Genomic DNA, 11,314 nt, shown 5'->3' with positions numbered 1-11,314 from the left:
TTCTATGCCAATGCTATATTTGTTTGTAAGGAAAGTTTGAAGATGAACAAACCTCAATCCTATATTTAGTCTTTTATACTAATCAAACTTGGTTTGCTTTTACTGCCTTATTCCTCTATTCCTCTTTCAGATGCATTGAATCAAGGAAAAATATTACTAAAAAATATTATTGTTAAAATATTTTAAAATATTGCTTTACACATGAAGTAGAGAACGTGTTTCATATGAAAAAAAGAATAGAAGATTCTTTTTCTCTAACTAGATTTTATTACCTTTAAATAAGATTTGAAATAGTGATTTCAAGACCGTTATAACTTAATACTAATAATNCAATTCAACTTTCAAACGTTTAGTTAATACTCATAATTTTAAAAAGAAAAAAAAAATAAAAAATCACTTTAATTTACCATTTAGTCAAACAATAAGATTAATTATTTAGTTAAACAAATATTTTTTTTACCTTTATTCTCTTTTAAACTTTAATGAAGAAAAAAATGTCAAACGTCACTCGTGATTTTTATAAAGAAATAAAATACTTAAAAATAATGTCGAAAATAAATAGATTATAGAAGTTTCCTCACATAAATCTTTATGGAAATCTATATCTTTAATAAAGTTGGGTAGATTTCAAAGTTTCTTGGGCAATACATGTCGCACCCTATTCTTGGCAATTCTAAGATTTTGCTAAAAGTTTTTAGACATCACATATTCTCTTATTTCAATGGCATAGTGCAATTTGTTTCATTTTTTTTTTAAGAGATAACACTCTCGCTGTTTTAATGCAACGGCTCTAGATTTTTATAGTCTAAAGTCGCTACCGTATATATAACAGACTAATTTGTGAAGAAATAATCAATTAAAACTTCAAGATAAAACACTGTCATAGATTTACGTATTCGAAAATATCTTTAAAGAGCATAATAAATTTCAAAACAAAACAAATAAACATGATAAAAACACCCTATTCTAACATAAGTCTAAGAAAATAAATATACTTATCCTATGTATGTGTCATAGTATCAGCTTGTGATGCTGTCATCAGCCGTACAAGAGTTCCTTGGCTTTACTTGAAATAGAACAAGCACATGATTTGAGTATTTTAAGAAATACTCTATAAGTGACCTCACTTATGAGTTTGAGAAAAGCAAATACATGTCACTCATGATTAAGGACCTATTATTAAAACCATCATAGGGGTGCCCTCCAGTCAAGGCAAACTTGGATGTGTAGTACTTGCCTACAAACAACTCACACGTGTGAGTGTGGATCCCTAGGAGGTTCACACCCCCTGGACCCCTCATAGTCGAGCTAGCTTTCCGTAACGACGTCTGGAGGAAAACAGATGTAACGACTCTAAATTTCTACTTGCCTAGAGTCGTCGCCGTCATCATGGCGTAATCATTTCTATACATAAATATGATGGTGTTACTATAACACGTGCAGAAGCAATTTGGATCTTAGGCACTCTAAATACATCAATTATAGTAAATTACTAGCATGTTCAAAAAAATTAAAATTCAATGAGTTTGAATACTAACCTTTTCTAATTCAAATTTCTTTTTCCTCACGAACAGTTTCGAACCACCACTAGTGTCTTCCTTACTATTCTCCGGCCTTAGAACGGGATTGTGGAATCCGGTGAGTGATGAAACTTGATAGGAATTTAGTATACGTAAAGAGAGAGTTTTGATATATTTTCTCAAAGTTTTTCGAGAAGAATTTCCATGTACCTTGATCACTCAATTTATAGAGTCATATTTGCATGTTGATGCAAATTTGAGATTACCAAATTTTGACACTCAAAATTCAACTCAAATTTGTGGGATTATGTGGGCAAGTTTGAGTTAACCAAATATTGACATTCAAAATTTCACTCAAACCAAATTTTGACACTCAAAATTCCACCCAAAATTTTGAGATTATGTAGCAAACATGCAAGTTTGGTTAAACCATATATTGACATTTCCACTAACTGAGACATGAATTTTTCCATTAGGTGAAGGCAACATTTTGACTTTCTTTATTTTAATTCAACAATTAATTTCAAATCAAAATAATATTAAATTATTAATTAAACAATTTAATTAATATTTAACCCAACCAATTTTTGCACATATTGATTATGAATCACGGTTAAGAATTAAAATATTTAAATCTTATTTAAATATATTTAATTCTCTCTTTTTGTTCAATTCATAATTAAAACAAAATGTGGTTAAATATATCGTATATATTTAGAGTGTATTCCCTAATTTGAATTCGAACACTTCAAACTCACTTGTCATACTGTTCTAAGGTTTAGTCCGATATGAGCTAGCAGAGGGACCTAATGGACCTACAGATCATGGACTCCAACGATCCGAGATTAATCGGCTAAACTCATTAACCTTGTTAACCAACATTCGTTAACTACTAGGACACTCCACTATAGCCTAGTAGTTGCACTCCCCTCACTATAAATATATTTCTGTCCATTTGATATAACCATGATTAGTAAGTCAATCCTTCACAGGTTGTTCGTAACTAGAGTTGGGTCAATTTAATGTTTTACCCCTAAAGTTATTTTTTGTTCCTTAAGTCCCACTAATCCTCAACAATTGGTTTATGGTCCAACCACCAAATCGAATCCCTCTCAGGCCAATGAGAGGGTGGGGCCCCTAGTTCAAGACTTGGAGTCAGTATTTAAGGGAACAACTTCTCTACTATCCATAAAAGCGGGTAGGAGTGAATTCCATCTTACACCCTATGTCCCCAGCTATTCACCCAGTCTTACCTCTGAAATGGGAGTCTTATTGAGTCTGCAAACTTGGGCCACTCTCACCCATGCAAATCTAAGGATAATTTCGGATAAATAGCAGTTCATAGTTAGCTCAGGATTAAGATGGAGTTACCTAGGTCATCGAATGCAAAAATCAGTCTCAACAGTAAATGACATGATAAAGTGAGAGTGGTTTTCTTCATGGTCCGATCTTCTGCAATACTCATTGCATAGAACGCCCCCACTCACATGCNAATCCTTCACAGGTTGTTCGTAACTAGAGTTGGGTCAATTTAATGTTTTACCCCTAAAGTTATTTTTTGTTCCTTAAGTCCCACTAATCCTCAACAATTGGTTTATGGTCCAACCACCAAATCGAATCCCTCTCAGGCCAATGAGAGGGTGGGGCCCCTAGTTCAAGACTTGGAGTCAGTATTTAAGGGAACAACTTCTCTACTATCCATAAAAGCGGGTAGGAGTGAATTCCATCTTACACCCTATGTCCCCAGCTATTCACCCAGTCTTACCTCTGAAATGGGAGTCTTATTGAGTCTGCAAACTTGGGCCACTCTCACCCATGCAAATCTAAGGATAATTTCGGATAAATAGCAGTTCATAGTTAGCTCAGGATTAAGATGGAGTTACCTAGGTCATCGAATGCAAAAATCAGTCTCAACAGTAAATGACATGATAAAGTGAGAGTGGTTTTCTTCATGGTCCGATCTTCTGCAATACTCATTGCATAGAACGCCCCCACTCACATGCCTCCACATATACAATTTAGTGATCACATTGTTTATATCATATACAAAACTGGGCCGCATCCATAGTGTCCCCAGAATAAGGTACTTAACCTTATCCCTGTACTACCGATCATTTTGACTATATACTTGAACTTGATCCACTCTTATGTCTCTACATATAGTTCAAGTAATCATACTATAGTCAAAGTTTTCTTAGTTTATTGGATTTAGATTAATGATCGTAACANCCATCTTACACCCTATGTCCCCAGCTATTCACCCAGTCTTACCTCTGAAATGGGAGTCTTATTGAGTCTGCAAACTTGGGCCACTCTCACCCATGCAAATCTAAGGATAATTTCGGATAAATAGCAGTTCATAGTTAGCTCAGGATTAAGATGGAGTTACCTAGGTCATCGAATGCAAAAATCAGTCTCAACAGTAAATGACATGATAAAGTGAGAGTGGTTTTCTTCATGGTCCGATCTTCTGCAATACTCATTGCATAGAACGCCCCCACTCACATGCCTCCACATATACAATTTAGTGATCACATTGTTTATATCATATACAAAACTGGGCCGCATCCATAGTGTCCCCAGAATAAGGTACTTAACCTTATCCCTGTACTACCGATCATTTTGACTATATACTTGAACTTGATCCACTCTTATGTCTCTACATATAGTTCAAGTAATCATACTATAGTCAAAGTTTTCTTAGTTTATTGGATTTAGATTAATGATCGTAACATCACTTTATTCAATAACAATCTTTAATGAATAAACATCAATAATAACTTTATTGAAAATAAAATATGTTTTTGTTTACAAACTATGAGTTTTAGGACATAAAATTCAACAAACTCCCACTTGAACTAAAACTCTGGTGGGGTTTTATAATGTTGAGTAGAGAGAAAGACATAAACACAATGAACTATGGCATCACATACCCATGCATTTTCTCCCACTTGCCCTAAATTACATAACTCGTAGTCCTAGACTCACTAGGTGCCCTTCAAACACTTTAGCCGTGAGGGGCTTTGTAAATGGATCAACAATGTTGTTCTCAGAAGCTATCTGTGTGATGATCACATCTCCTCGTTGCACAATCTCCCTTAGGAGATGATATTTGCACTCAATATGTTTCCCTCGCTTGTGGCTTCTTGGTTCTTTAGAATTTGCAACTGCTACATTGTTATCACAATAAAGAGTGATGGGCAGATGCATATTTGGAATGACTTTCACATCAGTTAAGAACTTCCAAAGCCATACTGATTCTTTCGCTGCTAAACAAGCAGCAACATACTCAGCCTCCATAGTGGAATCAACAATGCAACCTTGCTTTATGCTTCTCCATATTATTGCTCCTCTGTTCAGAGTGAAGACAAATTCTGATGTTGATTTTCTCAAATCTATATCGGTCTGAAAATCTTAGTCAGTGTACCCTGTAAGGATCAGATCCTTAGCGCCGTACATTAGCATATAGTCCCTCGTTCTCCTAAGATACTTGAGGATATTTATCCTTAGTGTCGTACATTAGCATAAAGCAATGCAACCTTGCTTTATGCTTCTCCATATTATTGCTCCTCTGTTCAGAGTGAAGACAAATTCTGATGTTGATTTTCTCAAATCTATATCGGTCTGAAAATCTTAGTCAGTGTACCCTGTAAGGATCAGATCCTTAGCGCCGTACATTAGCATATAGTCCCTCGTTCTCCTAAGATACTTGAGGATATTTATCCTTAGTGTCGTACATTAGCATAAAGCAATGCAACCTTGCTTTATGCTTCTCCATATTATTGCTCCTCTGTTCAGAGTGAAGACAAATTCTGATGTTGATTTTCTCAAATCTATATCGGTCTGAAAATCTTAGTCAGTGTACCCTGTAAGGATCAGATCCTTAGTGCCGTACATTAGCATATAGTCCCTCGTTCTCCTAAGATACTTGATATCTGCTGACAATTTCTACAGCATAGCATATGTCGGATCGGGTACATAGCATGACATACATCAGACTACCGACTGCTGATGCATAGGGAATGTGTCTCATATCCTCAACTTCTTGAGGTGTCTTAGGACTTTGTTCCTTTGACAAATGAACTCCGTGCCTGAAAGGTAATAATCCTTTCTTGAAGTCCTGCATCTTATATCGAATCAACAGTTTGTCGATGTACGATGCCTGAGACAATGCTAGTGTTTTGTTCTTCGATTCTGAACAATTTAGATTCCAAGAACAAACTGAGCCTCTCCCAAATCTTTCATTTGGAATTCTGTCGCTAGCCAATACTTAATGTCAGTCAGAAATCCCACATCATTTCCAATGAGTAGGATATCGTCAACGTACAACACCAAGAAAACTACTGTAGAGTTGACTATCTTCTTGTAAACACAAGGTTCGTCAACATTCTGTTTAAAGCCATAAGATTTGATCGCAGTACCAAACCTTATATTCTAGGATCGAGATGCTTGCTTCAACCCATAAATGGATCTTTTAAGCTTGCAAACCTTTTGCTCGTGATCCTGTTCAATGAACCCTTCTAGTTGAGCCATATAGATATTCTCCTTAAGATTGTCGTTTAGAAAGGTNATTCTGATGTTGATTTTCTCAAATCTATATCGGTCTGAAAATCTTAGTCAGTGTACCCTGTAAGGATCAGATCCTTAGTGCCGTACATTAGCATATAGTCCCTCGTTCTCCTAAGATACTTGATATCTGCTGACAATTTCTACAGCATAGCATATGTCGGATCGGGTACATAGCATGACATACATCAGACTACCGACTGCTGATGCATAGGGAATGTGTCTCATATCCTCAACTTCTTGAGGTGTCTTAGGACTTTGTTCCTTTGACAAATGAACTCCGTGCCTGAAAGGTAATAATCCTTTCTTGAAGTCCTGCATCTTATATCGAATCAACAGTTTGTCGATGTACGATGCCTGAGACAATGCTAGTGTTTTGTTCTTCGATTCTGAACAATTTAGATTCCAAGAACAAACTGAGCCTCTCCCAAATCTTTCATTTGGAATTCTGTCGCTAGCCAATACTTAATGTCAGTCAGAAATCCCACATCATTTCCAATGAGTAGGATATCGTCAACGTACAACACCAAGAAAACTACTGTAGAGTTGACTATCTTCTTGTAAACACAAGGTTCGTCAACATTCTGTTTAAAGCCATAAGATTTGATCGCAGTACCAAACCTTATATTCTAGGATCGAGATGCTTGCTTCAACCCATAAATGGATCTTTTAAGCTTGCAAACCTTTTGCTCGTGATCCTGTTCAATGAACCCTTCTAGTTGAGCCATATAGATATTCTCCTTAAGATTGTCGTTTAGAAAGGTAGTCTTGACATCCATTTGCCAAGTTTCATAATCATAAAATGTGGCAATGGACAAGAGTATTCTAATCGATTTAAGCATAACAACAGGAGAGAAGGTTTCTTCATAGTCTACCCCCTCTCTTTGGGTATAACTCTTTGCTACAAGTCGAGCTTTAAAGGTCTGTACCTTATCGGCTTGGTCTCGTTTCCTCTTGTAGATCCATTTGCAACCAATAGGTTTTACCCCATCTGGTTGATCTACAAGTTCGCAAACTGAATTGAAGTACATTGACTCCATTTCAAGATTCATGGCTTTGATCCACTGATCTCTATCTTCATCATTCATTGCCTATTTATAGGTCAATGGATCCTCAACGCCATCATCAGGTATGATGACCTGTGTTTCTGCCAAACCCAAGTAACGACCATGTTGAGTTATAACCCTCCCACTACGTCGAGGCATTCTCAACTCTTGAGAAGGATGTGATTGCCAGAAGTGTCAGCTCCATCAACAACTCTTGTTGAAGAACCAGCCTGATCAACAACTCTTGTTGTTTTATCAGTAGCTTCCTTAGAAATCTCACTCAATACTAGTTTGCTGCGAGGTTGATGATTTCTTACGAGGTCTTCCTCTAAGAATGTAGCGCTTGTTGATACAAACACTCTATTTTCTTGAGGGTCATAAAACATTCCACTTTTCGTCTCTTTGGGATATCCTACGAATAGGCATAATTTTGAACGACGTTCTAATTTCTTAAGGTTTTCCACCAACACATGTGCTGGGCATCCCTAAATCCTGAAGTGACCTAAACTACTTTTACGCACTCTCATAACTCATAAGGTGTTTCTGAAACACTCTTAGAAGGAACCATGTTCAAAATGTATGCAGCAGTCTCCACTACATATCCCTAAAACGAATAAGGTAATTGAGCAAAACTCATCATAGATCGAACCATATTTAACAGAGTTCTATTTCTCATTTCTGATACACCGTTCTGTTGTGGCATACCAGGGGCTGAGAGTTGAGACGTTATTCCATGTTCTATCATATAGTCCTGGAATCTTAAGTCCATATATTCTCCACCTCGATCTGATCGAAGTGTTTTAATAGTTTTTCCTAATAGATTCTCAACCTTAGTCTTACACTCTCTGAACTTTTCAAGAGTTTCGGACTTGTAATGCATTAGGTAAATATAGTCATACCTTGAATAATCATCAATAAAACTGATGAAATATTCATACCCTCCTCGTGCTTTGACATTTATTGGACCACAAAGATCAGTATGCACGAGTTGTAAGATTTCTTTGGCTCTATAACCTTTTTCGGAAAAAGGTCGTTGAGTCATTTTACCCTCAAGACAGAACTCACATGGAGGTAAAGAGTTGTCTTCTAACTGATTTAGAAGTCCTCTTTTAACCAATCTTTCAATCCTATTGAGATTAATGTGACCTAGTCTTAAGTGCCAAAAATAGGTATTAGGAGAAATCTTTTGTCGTTTATGTTGAGTTTCAGCGGTTTTAAACATCACGANTTGATACAAACACTCTATTTTCTTGAGGGTCATAAAACATTCCACTTTTCGTCTCTTTGGGATATCCTACGAATAGGCATAATTTTGAACGACGTTCTAATTTCTTAAGGTTTTCCACCAACACATGTGCTGGGCATCCCTAAATCCTGAAGTGACCTAAACTACTTTTACGCACTCTCATAACTCATAAGGTGTTTCTGAAACACTCTTAGAAGGAACCATGTTCAAAATGTATGCAGCAGTCTCCACTACATATCCCTAAAACGAATAAGGTAATTGAGCAAAACTCATCATAGATCGAACCATATTTAACAGAGTTCTATTTCTCATTTCTGATACACCGTTCTGTTGTGGCATACCAGGGGCTGAGAGTTGAGACGTTATTCCATGTTCTATCATATAGTCCTGGAATCTTAAGTCCATATATTCTCCACCTCGATCTGATCGAAGTGTTTTAATAGTTTTTCCTAATAGATTCTCAACCTTAGTCTTACACTCTCTGAACTTTTCAAGAGTTTCGGACTTGTAATGCATTAGGTAAATATAGTCATACCTTGAATAATCATCAATAAAACTGATGAAATATTCATACCCTCCTCGTGCTTTGACATTTATTGGACCACAAAGATCAGTATGCACGAGTTGTAAGATTTCTTTGGCTCTATAACCTTTTTCGGAAAAAGGTCGTTGAGTCATTTTACCCTCAAGACAGAACTCACATGGAGGTAAAGAGTTGTCTTCTAACTGATTTAGAAGTCCTCTTTTAACCAATCTTTCAATCCTATTGAGATTAATGTGACCTAGTCTTAAGTGCCAAAAATAGGTATTAGGAGAAATCTTTTGTCGTTTATGTTGAGTTTCAGCGGTTTTAAACATCACGATATTTAAAATAGCTTTTGTTTCACTCGATTTTAACATATATAAGTTGTTTTCTAGTTTTGCAGAACAAATATGAATACCTCTTTTGCAAATGAACACTTCATTAATTTCAAAAGATACTTTATATAATTGTTCTAATAAACAAGAGATAGATATTAGATTTCTTTCTATTCTAGGAACAAAAAGTACATTATCTAATATAATGAATCCATCTCCAAAAAACAACTTTAAATTTCCTACTAATCCTTCTGAGACAACTTCTTCTGTTCCAACCCCGAGTGTTATCTCGCCTTCCGCAAGCATTCTCCAGGAACTAGTTTCTTGAAGAAAAGAACAAATATGATTAGTGGCCCCTGAATCTAGTATCCAGGTTGAGTGATCATACTCTACTAAATATATTTCTACAACTAGTAAATCATATTTACTATGTTGTGCCTTTTCAGCCTTCTTCTCCGCAAGGTATTTTGGGCAATCACTTTTCCTGTGCCCGTTTTCATTTCAATGGAAACATTTTCCATTATCTGCATTTTGAACCTTGGGTTTGCGGTCAGTAGGAATCTTATATTTCCCCTTACCCTTTTTGTCATATGCATCCCAAACTGTTCGGTTTGCATTTGAGCCGGGGTTTAAGGGACATTTTTGGGCACAGTCTAGAAGCTCATTTCTTCTTCATAAATTTTTGGGCATAATCTATGAGTTTGTCAAGTTAAGACTCACTAATAAGGCCATCTTTATCTGCATCAGCATATGACATGCCATAGGAAGCTTTCTCAAATGGAATAATTGAGCCTAGAAAAGCAAAAGCTTTTGTTAGCTCCCTTAGGTTGAGAAAACCATCCTTATCGCTATCATGATATTTAAAAATCTTCTTCATCTGCTCTCGACTAAATTGCATAGTAGATGCCTTTAGTTGAGTATTTGAACTAAGCTTGGGCCCGACATTCTTATTATCTCTAAAGATTTCCGATACCATACCTTGATTGTTGACTTGAGTTGAAGCTCGAGCAATGCCACTAAAAGCTTTTAGTTGAACATTATCACCATTTCTAGTACACTTTTTGATCATCTCACTTGCTTCATACTTAGCCGTGGAAGCTTGAAGTTTGGGGATAAACATTGTTATACCAATGCTATATTTGTTTGTAAAGAAAGATGGAATGCAAGGAAAAATAATACCATAAATATTATTGTTAAAATATTGAATAGAAGATTCTTTTTTTCTAAGTTCACTTTATTACATTTCCAAAAGATTTGAAATAGTGATTTGAAAACTGTTATAACTTATTAATTATAATTAAAAAAAAAATAACAAATCACTTTAATTTATATTTAGTTTAGTCAAACTATAAGATTAATTATTTAGTTAAAAGGATATATTTGGTTCTTTTGTGAGCACTTATTCTCTTTTTAACTTTATTGCAAAAAAAAAAAAAAAAAGAAATCATGACAAACGTCAATCAAGCGCCACTCATGCTTTTTATAAAGAAATAAATTACTTAAAAATAATGTCTAAAATAGACGGATTAGAGAAGTTTCCTCGAACAAATCTATATCGAAATCTATATCTTTAATAAAGTTCTAGAGGCCTAAAGAGTTTCTTCTCTGATACATGTTATCCTATACTTAGCAATTCTATGATTTTGCTAAAAGTTGTTGGACATAGAGATTCTCTTATTTCAATGGCATTGACACAGAAGAGATGTCACTTCGTCTATTTTATTGTAACGATCCTAGATTTTTTATAGTGTAAAGTCACTACGGTATATATAACATACTCTTTTGTGTGGAAATAATCAATTAAAACTTCAACATAAAACAATGCTATATACTGAAGTATTCCAAAATGTCTTTAAAACAACCTAACAAATTTCTAAATAAAACAAATAAACATTAAAGATACATATATCTTAGGTATGTGTCATAGTCTTGACTTGTGAAGCTGTCGTCAGCCGTACAAGAGTGGTTTGAGTATTTTAAGAAATACTTAGTAAGTTACCTCACTATTGGAATTAGATGCAAACACACACAATCATGAGGGGTACCTGTCATATCAGACTATATTCCTTAGGCGGCTA

General features: G+C 35.4%; 1 protein-coding gene across 1 annotated transcript; it reads right to left on the bottom strand.

Annotated features, from left to right (window-relative positions):
* Positions 1–9,945: 9,945 nt before the first annotated feature.
* LOC111793211 (calmodulin-like protein 1) lies at positions 9,946–10,356 on the bottom strand. The gene has a single exon (XM_023674993.1). It carries the CDS (start codon positions 10,354–10,356, stop codon positions 9,946–9,948), a length of 411 nt encoding a protein of 136 aa, XP_023530761.1.
* Between the last annotated feature and the right edge of the window lie 958 nt (positions 10,357–11,314).

This window comes from Cucurbita pepo, chromosome LG01 (genome assembly GCF_002806865.2).
Source record: "Cucurbita pepo subsp. pepo cultivar mu-cu-16 chromosome LG01, ASM280686v2, whole genome shotgun sequence".
Taxonomy (NCBI): Eukaryota; Viridiplantae; Streptophyta; class Magnoliopsida; order Cucurbitales; family Cucurbitaceae; genus Cucurbita; species Cucurbita pepo.
This window is presented reverse-complemented; position numbering and strand designations above follow the sequence as displayed.

Excerpts from the sequence above, each read along its gene's own strand:
- LOC111793211 (XM_023674993.1), bottom strand. The coding sequence starts at position 10,356 with ATGTTTATCCCCAAACTTCAAGCTTCCACGGCTAAGTATGAAGCAAGT.